The sequence below is a fragment of the Gobius niger genome (assembly GCF_951799975.1).
Source record: "Gobius niger genome assembly, chromosome: 10".
In the NCBI taxonomy this organism is placed as follows: domain Eukaryota; kingdom Metazoa; phylum Chordata; class Actinopteri; order Gobiiformes; family Gobiidae; genus Gobius; species Gobius niger.
The window spans coordinates 13,521,449-13,542,324 of record NC_136861.1 but is presented as its reverse complement, the minus strand read 5'-3'; the positions used below and the strand labels follow the sequence as shown (position 1 = coordinate 13,542,324).

Genomic DNA, 20,876 nt, shown 5'->3' with positions numbered 1-20,876 from the left:
ACATTCAGTTAAGTATATTTCTTCATAACATAACATACAAAATGACCGAGAAGGTATAGGCTGAAGCTAATGCTTATTTTGCCTACCCTTGTTTGTTTTTTTTAACTTACAGCATGTGTTTTGTTAAACAAGGATGAAGACGCAACATAAACACAAAAAACAAAAAAGTGAGGAAAAAACAATTAAAAAGCGACAAAATGCAGCGACAATTTTGTAGGTCTTAGCTTTCAAATGAGGCATTACACTGCTGCTCTCCAGTCGAGAAGGTTTTAGATTTGGGTAAAGCCGAACTGGAGGAAATGCGCCCTGTTCAGGTGGGGGCTAAGAGGTTAAGTAAAACACATGTTAAAGTATCGAGTGAATACTTTTTGCTAGTTTACCCATAATAGGCTGTATATAAAATATATATAAATTCATAGTTTATTTGTGTCGCTCTGGGGAACAGTAGCAGGTGCATAGGAACTCTGACGCAACAACAACAAAAAAACAGGGTCCCCGTTTGATCACAGGGAAAAAACTCGTACGTACTCGCCCCCCCCTCCCTGACCCGCGCATCCTGATTTAGTCCAAACGGATCCCGGCAGAGTAGTAGAAATTGCCCCAATCATGCGCGCCGGACGCACGGGGAGGCGTGCCTTGGGATGCGCTTAAATTCAAGTGTGGAGCCGTGGAGGGCACATTTCGAATCTGGATTTTTACGTCTGACGACCGCTCACGAGCTCGTCTTTCTTGTTTTGAGAGATTTGACCTTCTGAAGAGGGTAACTCCGTGAGGTGTTTGTTTTGGCAGTCACACTGGAGCTTTGTGGCGCGCGTAAAGGACGTTATGACAAGACGTAGCCGGTGTTAGAAGCTTTTTTTCTTTCTTTTTGAGCGTCTCAACTCACGTGTTTGATCCCTACATCAGTAATTACCACCAAAGACCGCATGACATAGTTTGGGCATTTCTCGTCTAGACTGGCCATGGCTTCCTCGCATCCACCACGCCGCGCGCACTCGTCCATGTGATATGAACGCTTCACACTTTGTTGCCGCTTTGTAAGACTTGGGCAAAAAGATCTGGCTTGCCTGCTCCAGTTGTCACGTACTTGAACAGCTTTGGACATTTTGTTTATTTTACATTCTGAACGCGAATTACCCAGACGCGTCACCAATGATGACTGAAAACAACGAGATGGAGAGCGACTCGCTGCAGCGCTCCCCAAGCAACGTGCCCATTCACCCCGTGCCATCCAAGGTAAGAGCGTTCATTGATCCTTTGCGTGATTTTGTTCTTGCATCAACATTTAAGCTATTGTGTGTCTTATCGTTTCTGGAGAAAAAAAAGAAAAGATTATAAAAAAGATTATACACTTTGCAAACTATCCACTTGAAAACCGGTCTCGCCTTTGACAATCAAGTGACTTTGTTGTGATGGTATAGGCCCGTTGTTTTTGCTTTAGGCTAATGTCATTCCGTCTTATGCAATATTGACAGCACTTCCCATTTGCAGTTGTGATCAGGACTGCGTCACTAGGTGTAACCTCAAACGTGGAGCGTGATGTCACAGACTCCCGTCCTCGTGGCCCAAACGCACCCCTTAACTCTTCACACTCTCGCGCGCATTTTACTCTCGGCGTGATCGGACACTGAGTTCACACTGACACTGTGATACTAATGAAATCCCACACAAAAGCTGACCTAAGTAAATAAACAATGCCATCTAATTCTTTGGATATTGTTTTACTCTCTCTCTAAGGATTGATGCAACAGTATTTTATTGTTTCATAATAAGAATAAATACATGTAGCTGATTCATGAACCTAGACATACTTTTCATGCAAACCCCAGCTCAAATAATAGCAAATGCTTTCCTCATTTAACACAGAAATGTTCCTTTGTTTCATACAAACTTCAAAACTGGGCAAAGCTGTTTCTGCCAAAGAAATGGCTAAACCTCACAATTATAAAGGCCTTTAACGATTATTGAAACCGACAAAAGTAGAAATTTGCGATTTCGGATATTTTTTTATGAATTGCCCACCTTATGTAGTCTATGAGTGAAAAGCAGTTGGCACTTATTCACATTTCCATGAGTCTTCCAGTCTAACACCATACAGAGTGAATCAAATGAAGCAATGTAAAGCGCTTTGGGAAAGAGAATGTGATAGGTGTGCAGGATATCAACCATCCAAACACAGGAAAAAATGTATAGCGTTTTTCCAACTACATTAGGCACTCAAAGGACTTTACATCACGGAACCACTTACTCTCGTTCACACGCCAATGTAACTAGAGGCAAAGTGGGTGAAGTGTCTTGCCCAAGGACACAACTACTGTGTGCACTGAATTCGAATCCCCGACATTCCCATCACGAGGCGACCCGCTCTACCACCTGTGCCACCGACTGACCCAACATGATCCAAGAATCAAACTCATTCTCCTTACATTCGTGTGTCTGTATATTCATGAGTTGCAAAGCGGTTTATGCATATGCATGTTTGCTTACATCAAACATATTGTGACTGCGGTTTTCCGGATTTTTATTAATTTGTTGTCCCCGCTTCATAACGTTCAAGGACTTGACTCATAGCGCTAAAAGCTTTCAAGTGCCAGTTCATCAATGTTTCCCGTTTGACGCAGCTTTCTGATGGAACATGTTGAAATAAGGCTCTGCATTTGGTCATCTTTATTCCTCAGCATTTTCGCTCTTTATTATTCAGAATACAACAAGCGGCTGATGTGACTATGTGACTATGTGGCAATATTACACTGCCTGACCATAAAGATTCCCAATGGGATTCATTTAAGATCTGGACTCTGTGGTGGTCAGTCCGTGTGTGAAAATGATGTCTCGTGCTCCTTGAACAACTCTTTCACAATGTGAGCCCGATGACTCATGGAACTGTCATCTTGGAATATGACAGAAGAAGAAATCTATGCATGCAATAACCTGGTCATTCAGGTCGTTGCTGAACCTAGACCCGATGAGCTGCACCAACCCCAAATCATTTAGTCAGGCCGTGTATAACGTTATCGTCATATCGTCATGTGAAAAACACCAAAACATCTCTGCTGTGGTCCATCCACCCATCCATTTTCTTCCGCTTTATCCGGGGCCGGGTCGCGTGGGCAGCAGTCTCAGCAGAGATGCCCAGACTTCCCGATCCACACACACCTCCTCCAGCTGTTCTGGGGGGACCCCGAGCCGACACCAGGCCAGCTCGGAGACATAGTCCCACCAACGTGCCCTGGGCCTTCCACAAGGCCTTGTCCCACTAGGACAAGGCGACCAGGAGGCATCCAAACAGATGCCCTAGCCACCTCAGCTGGCTCCTTTCGACGTGAAGGAGCAGGGACTCTACTCCGAGCTCTTCCCAGGTAACTGAGCTCCTCACCTGATATCGAAGGGTGCGCCCAGCCACCCTGCGAAGGAAACTCATTTCGGCCGCTTGTACTCGCGATTTTATCCTTTCGGTCATTACCCAAATCTCATGACATAGGTGAGGGTGGGAATGGAGATCCATCGGTACATCGAGAGCTTTGCCCCCAGACTCAGCTCCCTCTTCACCACGTTTCGATCCAGCACGCCAAAATAAAAGCACACAGCTCGTCTCATTGATTAGTTCAGCACGTACCTGCAACATTACAAGAATAGAATTAAATACACACATTTTAAGTGTTTTGTCTGTTAATAATTAGGCAGAAAGAAGTTGAACTAATGAATAAGATGGTGCTTTTATTTTGGTGTGCTGGATTGAAACAGGAAGTCACTTCTTGGGCGGCGTTGTTGTGATTTGAAGTGATGCACAGAGTCAATTGGGTGGCTTTCTGGATGAAAAAAAAGCTGCTGCTACTTGTTTTCGTCACATTTGCCAATAAGAAGCTCCATTTCTTATGATACATCAATACTCACGATATTGTCAACAAAAATGCAGAGAGTTGTGTTGTACCTTCTTAACTGAGCTTACAAAACAACTGATGATGGCTATTGAAAATGTGTTGTTCCATGAGGTCGTAGTAACTGTTAAAATACAAATGGTTCCCACATTCGGAGAGATTTTGTTGCAGACTTGCACTGATTAGTATTCACACTATTCACCATAGAACGCCGCCGCCTCTGCACCACGGACTTATTACCTCACCCGGTCTGTCCTAAGCCCGTTCCTCTGTCTCCTCCCAGATCGATCACAGCTGAAATCCAGGGCTCGATGTCCAATAGATTTCACTTTAACCTTTTCGCTGCATGTGTGCACTGCAGATGCCTGGTGAGCAGGTGCCGGGAGCGACTCTAAACTGGTCTTAAATGGTCTGAATCTAAGCGTGTTATGAGGTCAGTAAAGGTTTGCAACTGTGTAAAAACTATTCCATTATTGAGAGAATAGGATGGGAGGCAGGATCAGGGGAGCGAGTGTAAATAAAGACTGTTTTTTTAAAGCATCGCTCCATTGCATAAATGTGTGCAAAAATGGAGCGTTTATAGCGGGGGTTGGCAAGTTTTCTTAGCGGAGGGATGACTTTCTTTATTGTAAACAGACCGAGGGGCACTGATTATTAGCCCAAAGTAAAGCACAACACTGGAAAAATGACCATCTTGAATGAGATAAATGACTTAAAATTTCTTCAATTAAAGTTCTTCTATGTTTTATTTGAGTCGGTTTGAACTAATCCAAGATACAAATGCTATAGCACCAATGGAAGAAGGATAAAATCCACTTGAAATCAGACAAATAATTGATGATTTTCTCGTGAAATGACACAAAATTATCTGAATTAAGAGAATAACTACTACTAAAGGTCTTATCTCATCTAAGACCAGATCAAATCTACCCAAACCCGAGATTTAATCTGTTAATTCAATAAAACGATTATTCTTTTTCCAGTGCACTTCTTTCAGATGCCAGTGTTGTACATAATATATGACCTCATTGGGTGTATTGACAGTATTTCTACCTTTTTTCTCCCATTTGCCTCTAATAGTGTTAAAAAATGCCCTCTGATTTGTGTAATAATGTTTCTCAAAATAATCTTGAGGGCCAGAGTTGGCTGTGCTGGAGGGCCGGATTTGGCCCCCCGGGCCTGACGTTGCCTACCCCCGGTTTATAGTATTGGGTCATTGGATGAGGTCTATAGAGTTTGCTTTCACTGCACATGAATTCAGTGATGAGTTGTATTGAATGAGAACGTTTGGGGTTCGTTCTTTCAAATGTTAAAGGGTCTTACGGCACGGTAGCGCAGCGGTTAGTGCTCTCGCTTCACAGCTAGAAGGTCCGGGTTCGATTCCCACCAGGGACGGGGCCTTTCTGTGTGGAGTTTGCATGTTCTCCCCGTGTCTGCGTAGGTTTCCTCCGGGTACTCCGGTTTCCCCTACCACTAAAAACATGCACAATAGGCCAGGATGAATGATGTGTGCGAGTGAATGTATGGTGGTGGTCAGAGGGTCCGTTGGCGCAGACGTATGTAGTCGCGAAAGCGCTTCTGACAGTCTCCCCCAGGGGAAACTGAAGCTACAAATGTAGCTTTCCACCACCGAGTGTGGAGTGAATGTACAATTGTCTCATGTAAAGCGCTTTGTGACTATATGTCTGTGAAAGGCGCTATATAAATAAAGATCTTCTTCTTCTTACATTTTGCACTTTCAGTCCATCTGTTACTCGAAACGCCAGCCCACACTCTGGCAGATGTCACATAAAAAAAACCTCTGTTCTCTGTTTTGTTTTAGCACTGCCTTTTTGGTCACGCAGGTTCATACAAGAGCAAGAAGTGTGCCCTCTACTGACATAATATATTACTGCATTTTAATGTAATTTAATCTTAATTTAATCTTAATGCAACCATTCTGCCATGTTATTGGTTCACCAGGTAACTTTGCCCTCGTCAGACATTAGACAGGAGTTTTCCATCGTAAAAATAGGTCACCTGCACTGAGTAGTTTGAAGATATTCCTCTTAAAACTCCATCAGCTCTGTCAGTAACTTAAGATTGTTTATATTGTTTGTTGTTTTGTTAGGATCCTCGGCATGGTATAGTGCAGCAAGAAGGTCCCGGGTTCAATTCCCACCTGGATGGGGCCTTTCTGTGTGGAGGTTGCATGTTCTCCCCGTGTCTGCGTATGGTTTCCTCCGGGTGCTCCGGTTTCCCCAACCACTAAAAAACATTTCAACCTGGATAGACTCAAACAGACCCACGCAGAAGGGTTTATTGACATGTATTTTTTTTGCAATCAGACCCTGCCAGTAGACATCAGATATATGGATTGATTTAGTATGGATGGGCAGGTTAGAGTTGGAAATGTCCTCCCCGGAGCCTGGACACTGGTGGTGGTATGGGAGGCCTGAGAAGGATGCAGCAGGGAGAGCCATAGAGTGACGAGGTGGAGGGAGGGTGGAGGTGAGTCACAGCACAACTGGGAAGCGAACGAGCCATGAATGCCGGAGGTTTTAAAGCAGAACCGAGGGCGATGATTGACGAAGGTGTGGCTCTGTGCTGATGGAGGTGTGACCTTTACAGACACGATCATTGGCTGGAGGAAGGTGATGCTTAAATTGGTCTCCCAGGTTGAATTAAGGCCTCGGCTTCATTTGGTGAATAGGTGAATCCTTCAAACAGGTGATTCTGACCATCAGCCTGGTCCTACATCTGGAAATGGGTCGCACTTTTTCATTACGGGTTGCCCCAGCTGCATCGAGGGATGGGTCAAATGTAGAGGACAAATTTCCAGGGACAATAAAGTACACCATAACCTTAAAGGGGCTAGATGCAAGTTGGCCATTTTATACTCACTACTGCCACCTCAGGTCATATGTGTTACTTCAGCTTCTATATTAAGCTCGTGCATGACGGCACTTCGGACCCGAAGTAACACGTTTTTGAGTGACAGTGCAGGATTTTAGAGGCAGTTGTGGTGAATAGGTCTGGGCTCATTCTACACTCAGGACATGGCTGGAACATGTAGGGGGAGGAAAATACATAATTTAAACATTATTATACACTGTATAGTAACCCATTAGCTGCCCATTTAATGGCTGCTAGTCTTCCTGGGGTCAGGAGTACAATTACATAATTTATAATATGAAATAAAACTGCGAAACACAACTTAAACCAGCTACAGAAATACAATAAAACACAGTAAAGGATAAGCATTAAAGGAATAACAATGACACCTTGGGAAACTTGATGGATATTTTTCTGAGGATTTTTTTTACTTACGCATTTCAGTTACAGTAATTGACTCACTCTGTCATGAATGTCAAAAAGTTATATAGTTCACAAATTCACTGCTGTTCAGAGTAAATTAGAGTTTGTAAAATAGTGATGGTCCTATTCCTAAAAGTACCAGTTAACAGTTACCGGATTACAGAATGGCCAGAGGGTCTAATCTTCGATAGGATGTTATCAGTCACAAACATTTCCCGTGATATTTTTAATTAGATCACACACGAAAAGAGAAAACAGGCGTGAGTGGGGTTGATAGCAGATGCACCGTCTAATCCCGCCGCTGCATATTCATTCCATAGATGATATCAGAGACAGGAAGCGGCACCAGGGGATTAGAAGCAGAGGAAGAATGGACAAAACACTTTTTGGGGGGGTTCTTTTTCTTGACGTGGTATTTGGCTAAGTCTGGCACACAGCGAGTTGCAATCGTGAGCCAAGAGTGTCACTGGTGGGTGAAAACTTGTTTGATCTCCCATGGAGCTGTTTGTTTTTTTTTCTTCTTCTTCTTTTTTTGCTGCAAGGGGACCCTTGTGTAGCGAATGTAAGATTTTTTTTTTTTTTCACCCCTGTCTCCAAGCCAAAATCAAAGCAAACTTACAAGTGAAATTCCGGGTCAGAGTGGGGCCAAGTTGTCAGCTCATGTAAACATCTACCAAGACTTGCCAAAAACTCACAAGGCGGGCAATGATGATGTTAATGTTGTGTGAAAATAAGTGTTGGCCTCAGTGATGCAATAGTAAAAAGCCCTTCCAAAAAAACGAGTGAGGATAATTACTTTTAATCAAGTGCACTTTTAATCAATACACATACTTTTCATTTCTGTAATCGATGGTTGAAGTGCTGCTGCAGGGAAACGAGCTAATGATAATAGGATTGACTTTGTACTTTAGTGTTGCAAAAGTTTTCAAAAAGGAGATTGATCCACAAAAGCATCAAATTAGAGTTTGTGAATGTGTAACAGTGAAGTTATGGAGCGGATGTGGTGTCATCCGAAAAGACGTCACCTTGACTCACCGATGAAAGCGCTTTTTCAAATAACAATGTCACAAAATGAGCCGCTCCGCTGTCCTTCCTTTATCCTTTCTTTATGGGCGCACTAGAATTTTAAGTCAGAGAGGCCCTTCTGCAGTTGAGGGACAGTGCAGGAATGGTTCATATATGGGTAGAAAACTAAATGGTTGGTGGCTCTATTCCCATTACAAGCATTCACTCAACTTTCTTTGTGGTGTGTGTATAAATATAATGTATGGACCGTCAGTGTCAATGGTGTGATGATCATATAGCTCTCTTGCTGTGTTGATTTTGACAACATATTTTAATTTAGTTTTAGTCTTAGTCTTTTGACGAAAATGTAATTCGATTTTAGTCTAGTTTTAGTCAAAAAAATATCTTCAATTTTTGTCTAGTTTTAGTCGACTAAAATTGCAAGTAAATTTAGTCGACTAAATTTAAGACAAATTTAGTCGACTTTGCATTGATAATATTCATTATAATCATATTTAATCTTGTTCCTCTGCTTCATGGAGCTGCTCCACATGAACAAAGCTCAGAGCTGATCCTTTGGCAGAGAATTTACATGATATGAGGCTCTTTCAGACTGTCAATAGAAGTTTGGATGATTTTAGTCTCGCCCTTTCATTTTTATTTAGTCTTATTTTAGTCGACTAACATATCTGGACATTTTAGTCATAGTTTTAGTCTCATGAGAAACTTTTAATTTAGTTTTAGTCCAATTTTAGTCGTCAAAAATAACACTTTGACTAAAATTAAGACTAAATATTTTAGTCGACGAAATTAACACTGCTCTCTTGCCTCATAAGAAGGTCCTGGGTGTGATCCATGGACTGCACGGCTGCCCACTGCTCCTTAGGGGTTGCCCCAGAGGCATCAAAGGATGTCGAAAGTAGAGGACAGATTTCGTTGCACAGTTGTTTAATAATAAACGAAGCGCCTTAACTTTGTTGCATTTCGACTAGGGTTGGGTGATATTTTTTCTCTACCTGTAGAAATATTCCCCATGATAGGAATATGTCTCATACCGGTATAAATGATAACTCACGTGCAATATGTAAATAACTGGAGTGCAGGCCGAATGGGAAATCTGCAGAGTGGAGCTGGTCCAAGCGTGACACAGATTTAGCCACTTTTCAAACCTCCTGTGACTGTTTTTGGAAACAGGACAAGCAACAAATGTCCTCCAGGATTTTAAAGCAGTACTAAGTAACTTGTTTACCTTAATAAATCCTTTCTGTTGTTCCTCTGGGGGTAAAACAAGTGTTAATGGGATGACTGGGGGGGGGGGTCTTTCATCTCCCCCTGGTGTCTCTGGCCAGAAAACGACAATTGCAACTTGACTGCCACCGGACCTGAGCAACCAATACGCACTAATGGAATCACGAAGAAGAAGCTAACAGGCTAACGGGCAAAGCTAACTGCGGGCTAGCACCACTTAAACAGTATTTACAGCCAAGTGTGAGTGAAAAAAATGATTTCCATTGTGTAATTGGATGTACAATAATAATATAACACTCTCACGGACAATTAATAAGTAAAAAAATCGCAACTTGCTACGACACCTGCAGTTTTGCTTATGTCCTCTAGGGGCATGAGTTACTTAGTATTGCTTTAATGAAGTTACGTTTGCATCCTGTAAGTTTTCTCAAAGCTGCGCCCTCCGTGTGTAGGTAAGTCCTACGGCTCAAACAAAACAAGTCATTCGATCGTCGCCAGCATCTTGTCTTCTCTCGTGTCTGTTCTATGATCGATCACAAACACAAAAGCTCCGTCTAAACTTGCCTTTTACACGAGAACAAATAAACGAGAACAAATAAACCAAGTCAGCGGAAAAGTGAAAGTAGATAAGCCTGCAGTGACATTGATGTCAGAGTAGCAGCGAACCACTTCCTGTTGTTCTTACAAAATAAAAGCTGTCAGTGCTCCATCAGCTGGGAGAGTTTAATTGTGAAAGAGTCAGAATTAAAGGGGAGACACCACTCAGACATGACTTGGGGGATAGTTTATGTGAACTTTAGTAAATTTGTGGATTTAATCATGTCTTATCGTGATACATACCAACAAATATCGTGATACATGTTTAGGTCCATATTGCCCGACACTAATTTTGACTTGGTACAAGCGTGTCATATTGGAACCACCTTTCTCCTTGAACCGAAGTGAGCCGTGCTGATACGAATGTGACATGATCAGCGCAACTGAATATTTCACAACATAGTAACGTGTTTGTAAAAGGTGATTTTCACAGACTGACCATTGATAGCATTAGCGGCTGTTAGCATAACATTATCCACTTTAGCTTCCTCTAACTTTTGGCTTGGCACTTCAGAATTATTGAATAAACTTATGTCACTATCTGATACGTATCACGATACTCAGGGGCTGATCCAATACGTATTTTAATGAAGTGTTGAGACTGAAAAGTGCATTAACACAAAATGAAACAAATTGCTGTTACTGGAAAACAAAGGAGTGCATGATAAAAAAAAGAAGTATTGAAAGTATTACAATACTACAATTATCGATGCTTGGTATTGCAGCACAAAGTATCGCAATGTGCCAGCCTTAGTAATTAAGCTGTCTTTATTCACCTTATTTTCTGGAGGCTCGCGTGGGCGCCACAATGAATTGTGCCCGCCCCTTTTCTCCTATGTGTTAACATGGGACTGGAGAAGTCCAGGTAAAATCAGTCACTACACGAAAACAAAGCCGTTTTCAGGTCGCCCAGAGAAGCGCTGCAGTGTTGACTTGTTGGTGCAAATGAACATTGGACATTTTACACAAATAAATCGACCAAACATCAGATTTGAGCGGAGAATATTTTCCCTCGTTCTCCGTTAAAATTAACGGGCTTCGCGCTTGACCGGAAGTGTCGGGAAAACGAGGTGCCGAGACAACGCAAAAAGTGGCAAAAGTGGGCGGGGCGGAATAAGGTGAATATTTCAGCAGTGCATATCGTGCTTTCTTCGTGGGACCGGCCGCTCACAACTACAGATTAAGCGAGGTTTAACCGTCCTGAATGGAAAACTCTGGTTTATTAATTATGGTAAAATATTCGGTCCCTGTGCTGCTGTGTAACATAACATATTAACAAGGAGTACAAGTCGAACCCAAAGGCACTTTAGGATTTCAAAACTTTACCTCACAGGCTCAATTAAAATATGAAAATATAAATCATAGCATCGGCTTAATCATGTTGTTGTGAGTATTCTTACTCTTCGTCAAGGATGAGCATAAATCTCGTCGAGGGCTTTTCAAATTGAGTTGGGTAATAGATGCAGCCCATTGCACTGAGAATGCTAAGTGGAAAATGGCATGACTACTGAGGATTATAAAACTATAAAACATTAAGCAATTAAAACCGCTTTATTTGGAACGTAAAATGCTAATGATTGACAGCTATGGTTGAACTTTTAATCTGGCTTCGTACTATCCTTGTTTATAAGAAATTAATAGAATCGAGAATATAATTTGAGAGAAGATGAGAGACTGAAACATTTATAAGTCATTTTCAATATTTGATTATACACTCAGAAGTGGTCTGTATTAAAGTCAATTTAGAGTTTTTGGAGGATCTGTACTTTTTGTTCAAAACTTTATACTTTTAATACATTTGAAGATTATTATGATACTTCCGAGGTTACATATATTTAAGGGGCTCCAATGTAAAAACAAAACAAAAGCTAAAGCTGGTTGCATGTTTTGTCCCCATGTAAAAGCTTCATGGCAGTTCTGACCCTAATAGTTGTGATGTAAGAATCTTATTTTAAATGATGTTTTCTAGTGTGAATAATAAGAAGTAAAAGTCAGAGGGATAGTAAAACGTTAGGCTCGCCTGATGATATAATATGGAAAACGCAGCGTTTTTAATGCAAAGGGAGAACGCGTTGACACAGATCTGAGCTGTTTGAACTGGGTCATCAGCTTCATTAATTAATATGGCACCTCCTCAGTCTGACTTTAATAATGTGACACCATTGAGGGAAGTGTGAGCTGCCGGAGAGGGACAAGCTGCACATGAAATCTAACGACTGCGTGTAGGGCAACAGTTTGTGATCATTTACTATCTAAGCAATCGACAAATACGATCAAAGTCGGCTCTTTTGCTAGCGCCATGTAGCACAGACAGAGAGTAGATTATAGTTTGAGGAGACTGGAGTGGACCAGAGTTTGAGAATACAGGTGGAAGCAGGGAGAGAGGGCCGGGAACAGAGAGAACTAGGCTTCCTGCCAGCCGGGAAGATGAAGCTGTCCTTCCCATGGCCCTTAGACTCTGCTGTCTAATGAACCCACAGAAAGGACACAATATTAACCATAAAGTAGTAGCAGTAGTAGTAGTAGTGGTGGTTTATTTTTCCAGTTCAACAAATACAGGACACAATAAGCCAACAACATCAACATCCTTATAATTTGTGACAGGGGGGTTTAGGCTGAAGCTAAACTTAGTCTGTATAACCCCATGTGCGTTTCAAGAAAAGCTTCCACAATTAGAGAGACGAAAGCCCTTCCAACTTTTTCACAACTGTTGAAAGTGTCAGCAATAACATCTTTAAAAACATCAGAGAAGACTTGTGTTTTCTTTGACATGTGACATAAAAACATTCCAACCTGGATAGACTCGGAGACAAAAGCAGCGATCAGAAAGATTTACTGACATAAATATTCTGGCGATCAGACCCCGGCAGTAGATGGATTTTAGTTAGTATGGATGTATAGGTTAGAGTTAGGGATGTGTTTCCCCTGAGCCCGAACACTGGTGGTAGTATGGGAGATGTGAAGGATGAAGCAGGTGGGGAGGGGTGGAGGTGGGTCACAGCACATGAGCCATGAACGTTGGGGCTTAAACACGGGCGATGATTGGCTGCGACGAAGCTGTGGCTGTGAACTGGAGGTGATGCTGAAATGAGTTTTTCAGGCTTCATTCCAACTTAACAGTCCTCAGCTCGGTATCTTTCAACAATAGTAGATTTAAGCCGCCTTTTAAAAGTTTTAGATTATTCTATTTTATCGTCCAAGTCGTTTCATAAACCATTGTTTTTGCCCCTAAGGCTATATCGACTCTATGTTCGAACATCTCAGGTGCACAGGTTATGAATCCGCATAAAAATGTGCATATTTGCCAAATGGTCCAACTCTAATGGCATGTTGATGTTGCCCAACAATCTATTTTTTATTTGGCTTCATTCTTTTTCTGTTGGTTCACCACGTCGAATCATGTTTTTGTGGAATAAATACTGTAAATATCATTCTGCTTTCTTTTATTGAGATAACCACTTTCTCGGTAGATTTAGCCCATCCACCGACTCAAAATGTCCGCTTTGCTCACAGGCTCTTATAGGTCTTCATACATGTATAGCCCGCATTTGGAGGGTGATATTGCGGCGCCATAATGTTTGTATGATGGGCTGAGAGTGCACTGCAGCAGTTGTAATCACGCGACTATTATCCGATACGTTTCTCCTCTGTGAGGCGTGCACGGCAGAGGGCTTTTGTGATGGGCTTATATGGCCGTGTGTGATGGATCAGCCTGCGATAATAACGGCACACGGTTCATGCGTTTATAGAAACAGCTGCATCCCGGCACAGGTCAATGCTCAAATCAAGAGCGCTATTTAGTCGCAAACAGAAAGTTCTGCAGTTGTTTAGGCGGTACATTTCACTTTGCCGAGCGCATTCCATCGTCTTGTTTAAAGCCACACGGTGTAGAATTTTACCCATTAAATAAAATTGAAATGCAAGCTTTTATTTTATGACAGATATTTTCATCATTGAAAAGTACCTCACAAATGTAAAAAAGAAAAAAACATTTATGAGGCTCACCCCTCCTAAGATATGACTGTAAACTTTACTAGGAGTGGGTAAGTCTCCAGCTCGTTTCCATGGAGACGTGACAAAAGGCAGTAGAATTTGAGATTTAAACAGGTTAGTTTTTCATCCAAATCCACTCTTTTATTACACACAGCAGTAATAGCATTTTCTGTGTTGAGCTGGTCGTTTTTGTTTTGCCGCATCAGCATAGTCCAAAATGTTACGCAGTGTACCTTTAAATTAAACCTCTGCAAACACGATCTTGAATGCGAAATTCTTGTAGTTAAATAGTTTGTATTCTAAAATCAGATCACAGTTAACCTCTTTCCCTCCACTTTAACCAAGCGCATGTTCTCCAGTTCAGCTTTACCCAAATCTAAAAGCTTCCAGACTGGAGTTTACAGACTATAGGCCAGTGTAACACCTCATTTGAAAGCTAAGACTTGCAAAACTGATCGTATCTTTGTGTTTTGGGGCGACGGTAGACCAGTGGTAGAGCGGGTCGTCTCATGATTTGGATGGGTGCGGGTTCGAATCCCAGCTCCCAGCTTGCCTCCACTGAGTGAATGGGGACTGGTTCCTATCTGTAAAGCTGTAAAGATAGATAGATAGATAGATAGATAGATAGATAGATAGATAGATAGATAGATAGATAGATAGATAGATAGATAGATAGATTCTAGATAGATAGAGTCTAGATAGATAGATTCTAGATAGATTCTAGATAGATAGAGTCTAGATAGATAGATTCTAGATAGATTCTAGATAGATAGATTCTAGATAGATAGATACATAGATGCATAGATAGATAGATTCTAGATAGATAGATTCTAGATAGATTCTAGATAAATAGATAGATTCTAGATAGATAGATTCTAGATAGATAGAGTCTAGATAGATTCTAGATAAATAGATAGATTCTAGATAGATAGATTCTAGATAGATAGAGTCTATATAGATAGAGTCTAGATAGATAGATTCTAAATAGATTCTAGATAGATAGATAGATTCTAGATAGATTCTAGATAGATAGATTCTAGATAGATTCTAGATAGATAGATAGATAGATTCTAGATAGATAGATACATAGATGCATAGATAGATAGATAGATAGATAGATAGATAGATTATAGATAGATTATAGATAGATAGATTCTAGATAGATTCTAGATAGATTCTAGATAAATAGATAGATTCTAGATAGATAGATTCTAGATAGATTCTAGATAGATTCTAGATAGATAGATTCTAGATAGATAGAGTCTAGATAGATAGATTCTAGATAGATTCTAGATAGATAGATACATAGATGCATAGATAGATAGATAGATAGATAGATAGATGCATAGATAGATAGATAGATAGATAGATAGATAGATGCATAGATAGATAGATACATAGATAGATACATACATACAAAGATACATAGATACATAGATACGTACAAAGATACATAGATAGATACATAGATAGAAACTTTATTGATCCCGAAGGAAATTGCAATATTGTCGGCTGCTCACGCTTTTTTTAATTTACTGCATGATGAGATGATGAGATGCATGAAAGAACGTTTGCATTTACATCGACATGTTATGTGATCATTATAAAGGTCAAAGCAGCACTAATTAAACACAAAAGTCCACACGGCTAACTGTTGTTGGTAATCCCAGCTAGGAATACACTTTTTGATGTTCTTTTCCCGCCCCAAACAACAGAGGTGACAGTGTTTATGAGTAATGACATCCCAAAATAAGCACCTGCACAGAGTTTTAATGAGGTCCTCTGAAACACTTCATACACGTGACCTCAAACTGTTGAGGGCAAAATTAATGTAATTCATAATGGCCGGCTGTTTAAAGCTTATGTTTGTTCAGTGTTTTATTTTGCTGTTTGTTTTTCTCCAAAGTTGATTATCGGGATACAAATGTCCTTTATTGTGCTATCCAGGCTATTTTTGGGAGTGCTGAAAAGAACACACTGCACACATTCAGGAGCTTAAACATTCGAGAGAAGACTGAAATGAATACAAGGTTTACAATCATTTGAAAACATGATTGCAGAAGTCTGAACAGCAGGGTTAGACAATAAATCCCAATCAAGACTGTTTACGTTTGTTGCTTTAAATTACCTAAACAATTGCGGGTTTAATTGGGATTTAATACAAACCATGTAAATGTGTGTCCTTGTGTAAAGTGCCCTTGACTCACATTCATTTGAAGCTGAAAAATATCCACTCTAATAATGTTAGACAGTGTGGAATTCAAACTAAATTAAATGTCAAAATTGTATATTGGCCCCAAAAATATCGCAATGTACAGCGGACTCTATAAAGAGAAAATGTGATTTAACAATCCGGCTGAAGCGTGAAGGGAACAGTGGGTCTGGGGTGTTGGGAGGTCTCAGTGGCTAAATGTGCTACATTTATAGGCTGATATGAGCTGAGAGCAGTATAGCACAAAGAGATACAGATATGAACTTAAAAACATTATTACATGAATTGAAAAACTTAATAGTCTAGAATTTAATCATGCTTATGAAGCAGCGTCTACTGCAATGAGTAGAATAAGGAAAAACAGCTGGCGGGCCTTCTAGAATGTATCCTGGGTCAAGTCACAGATCCTCGACATCTGACATAGTTAAAAGTCCTTTATCATTTCAATTACTTTATTATTATTTATCTCTACAAAGTTAAATGTTTCATGTTGCACATTTGCACCAAAATATATTCCTAGTTTGTGAACCTGTTCACTGACAATGGCAATAAAACCTATTCTGTCTGTCTGTCCATTTGTGGGTGTAGTCTGTCTTTATGTTATGCTTCGTGTTTCTTCTGTGGGTCTTTCGTGTTAGAAACCGGCCAGGACAATTCATTTATCTTATTGTGTTGTTGTTGGTCACATGATCTCTCTTTTAAAACCTCCACACCTGTGATCAATTTTACATGCCCTGACGAAGACCTGTGCGGTTGGAACGCGTAGGCTGGTCCATAACTAATAAAGGACTTTTATTTTTGCTATATGACACGAGTGCCTCGGACTTTATTTTGCTTTTTTGACTGCTTTCGCTACTTAGCACAAGCTGTTCTACATGCCAGTCTCAGCTAATTTACTCTTATGTTAGCTCAGCCCAGTCTTTCAAGAGCACCGGTCTACCTTTTCACTTTTTCCTAGACCATTGATGCACTCGCCCCCTCTTCTGTTTTCAAAACCTATTCTGATTCTGATAGTAGACAGTGATGCCAACGCGTTTTCCTTCATTTGTGAAGAGCACCTGAGTTGTAGGTTGTCACACACTGTATTACCCACTCGCTGCTTTTCTTTTGCAAGGCATTGTTGGAACAAAAGTAAATGTGCTGAACTGTTTCAGTGTTGAGGACATTTCATGTAATGTATTACTCCCACGGGCTTCATCAGCAACTAAACAGTTTTCAGCAGCAGGGTAAATACAGTGGTATGCAAAAGTATGGGCTCCCCTTTAACTTTTCGACATTTTGCCCTACTATGGACCATAAACATAAATATATTTAATTGAAATTTTATGTGAAAGACACACTAAGTGACACACAATCGTGAAGTGAAATGAAATTTAGACATGATTTAGATTATTTATTTATTTTAACTGGAAAGTGTGATGTGCAAAAGTGCAGGCCCCCTTTCCTTTTAGTGCAACCAATTGCCTTAGTGTTTGTCTTTCACATTAAATTTCAATTTCAATATATTTATGTTCATGGTTCATAGTATGGCAAAATATTGAAAGGTTAAAGGGAGGCCCATACTTATGCAACCCACTGTACACACTGATCTAGGGACAGGTTTGTTCATTTGCAAAAGCAGATATCTCAATTTTTATTATTTTTCCGAATCGTTTTGGATATTTGTTACTGCACTCTACAGATGACACTTGTGAAGCCAAAGTTGTGTAAATTTGATTAAGAACTATAGTGACTTTATATTTTCATGGCCCTGAAACAAATCTGGTAATGAAAATCACTGCTATGTATTGGGAGATTTGCAAGCATACGTTGAGTTATTTCAATGGCACTTAGTATTTCTTTTTCTTTTAATTCTTTTTCAGTGTTTGTACTAAATAAAGAATGAATATCTGTTTTGCTAATGAACTCTTCAGTTATTGCCACCTATTCTAAAATGCTCTCAATAATACTGATGAATTCCATAGCTTTTTTTCATAAGTATCGGTGTCACTCCATTAACGCTGACCTTGCACAGTAGGATGTCTTGTTTAGTGTCTATTGTGCTGTACAAAAATCATCTTTAAAGCTGTAGACCGTTGCCCTTAGTCTCATATACTAGAAAGGCACATTTTCACTCTTACGTTAAGGTCCAGGAAACTCAGCCGAAAGTGGAGAAGCAGAATGAAAAGTGAGCTGAATGAAAGTGTTCAGGCACATTACAGTCCTACAACAATGGAGGTAATTTTCATGAAGGCATTTTGAAAGGCGAGTGTTTGGAGTGGGACTGTTTTGTTGTTTGCGGGGGAATAATTTCAAACATCAAAGCCTGTTATGGCCATAAGCGAGACATATCGCCACAGTCCGCTGGGACAGAGGCTTTGGTGTTCAGCGCTCACCTGCGGGCACAGCTTAGCATCCGATTAATACTTCACTGCCCGGCCTTTGGCACTTTTAAGCACTGAGAGAAGCAGTACAAGGTAAAAGCACATGATTATTGGCTTTATCGGCTTTAGACTCAAGAGAGCAGTTTCACACTTAGACACAAACTAAAAATGATCTAAAATGTTATTCTATCCTCATTGCTTTTAGTTTTATTGTACTTTATATTATATTTATCAAGTTGGTCCCTTTTTCTTCAGGGGTAATGGCGAACCAGTGACATAGTAATTAGCACAATTACCCAAGCAATTGTATTTTGCTGAAGACTTTACACCTGACGCACTATCTGAGATTACAACAGGCTTTTACTATGTACAGCGTCAATGAAGAAACACTTTCTTTAGGCGCGATCACACTCCGTCTCTTCCAGCAAAAATTCACTTCTTTTGTGACACTAAAGACATTGAAACATGCGCTAATTGGAAGTGTGAACATATCCTTTATCATGATTCTTGAAGGAAACTGAAGATTGGTCCCTTTAACTTCAATAGCATAATGCAGTCTCTTAAAGGAACAGGCCACAGTTTTCCATACTGAGATATGTTCTTTCCTGAGCTTAGACGAGTTGATGCGTACCTGTCTGGTCTTTGTGGAAGCAACTTCAACCTCATATAGAGCTATAAGAATATACTGGGAGAGGCCAAATGCTAACAACATCTTTGGTCGTTTTGCGTGACTGAGGGCACACATAAAGACCAGACAGGTACGCATCAACTCGTCTAAACTCAGGTAAGAACATATCTCAGTCTAAAACAGTGAACTATTCCTTTAACTTCAATAGCATAATACAGTCTCTTAAATGAAACAAACCTGGGAACGCTTTTGTAGCACCGATTTCATCAATTATATACAATTCAAATAGTCTTCGTTCTGTGCTGGGGCAAAAGTGGGAGTGGTTTAGTCTCATTTGCACAAAGTCCTGCTCGTCTCCCCTCAGGAGTTACCAGCGTTTAAATGGACATCCTGCTCGCTTGTAAAACCAGCAGTGTTGGGAAGTAACTAAATATATGTATTTGGAATACTCATTTTGAGTAACTGTATTCTGGTAAAGTTACTCTTTCATTTGAGAGTATTTAGAATACAGTTACTTCCCAAATATCAAGGGAATACATCCCAGTACTCTATCATTACTTTTTAGCTCCATACTTTTAGGTAATTATACAACATATTTATACATAAATATAATGACAATCAATATGAAAGTATTCTAAAAGTATCCAAAGTATTCAGAATACAGTACTCTGATTAGACAAAGTAAAGGAATACGTTACAAAATACATTTTAAGGCAAGTATTCAGTATTCACACTGGGGGGGAAGGAGCCTGAGCTTGTGCGGGAGGTTGAGAGATACCGACTAGATATAGTCGGGCTCACCTCCACGCACAGCTTGGGTTCCGGATCCCAACTCCTGGAGAGAGGCTGGACTCTCCATTTTTCTGGAGTTGCCCGCGGGGAGAGGCGGCGGGCTGGGGTGGGTTTGCTCATATCCCCCCAGCTCAGCCGCCACGTGTTGGAGTTCACCCCGGTGGACGAGAGGGTCGCGTCCCTACGCCTTCGGGTCGGGGACAGGTCTCTCACTGTTGTTTCGGCCTACGGGCCCAACATCGGTGCAGAGTACCCGGCCTTCTTGGAGTCCCTGGGAGGGGTACTAGATGGTGCTCCGACTGGGGACTCCATTGTTCTGCTGGGGGACTTCAACGCCCACGTGGGTAACGACAGTGAGACCTGGGAGGGGGTGATTGGGAAGAACGGCCTCCCCGATCTGAACTCGAGTGGTGTTCTGTTATTGGACTTCTGTGCTAGTCACGGTTTGTCCATAACGAACACCATGTTCGAGCACAAGGGTGTCCATAAGTGCACGTGGCACCAGGACACCCTAGGCAGGAGGTCGATGATCGACTTTGTAGTTGTGTCATCTGATCTCCGGCCGCGTGTCTCGGACACTCGGGTGAAGAGAGGGGCTGAGCTGTCAACCGATCACCACCTGGTGGTGAGCTGGATCCGCTGGCAGGGGAGGAAGCCGGTCAGACCTGGCAGGCCCAAGCGTGTTGTGAGGGTCTGCTGGGAACGTCTGGCGGATCCCTCTGTCAGTGGGGTCTTCAACTCCCACCTCCGGAAGAGCTTCACCCAGATTCCGGGGGAGGCGGGGGACATGGAGTCAGAGTGGACTCTGTTCTCCTCCTCCATTGTCGATGCGGCTGCTCGTAGTTGTGGCCGTAAGGTCTCTG

At 41.2% G+C, this 20,876-nt stretch overlaps 1 protein-coding gene across 1 annotated transcript in view; it reads left to right on the top strand.

Moving 5' to 3' along the window:
• The first annotated feature begins 592 nt into the window (after window positions 1–592).
• The window catches only part of LOC306968923 (SH3 and cysteine-rich domain-containing protein 2-like), a 76,025-nt gene continuing 55,741 nt past the window's right edge, over window positions 593–20,876 (top strand). The window contains exon 1 of the mRNA XM_079564506.1: window positions 593–1,236. Within this exon, the coding sequence (XP_079420632.1) occupies window positions 1,153–1,236 (84 nt within the window). The 5' untranslated portion in view covers window positions 593–1,152. The remainder of the gene's footprint in view (window positions 1,237–20,876) is intronic.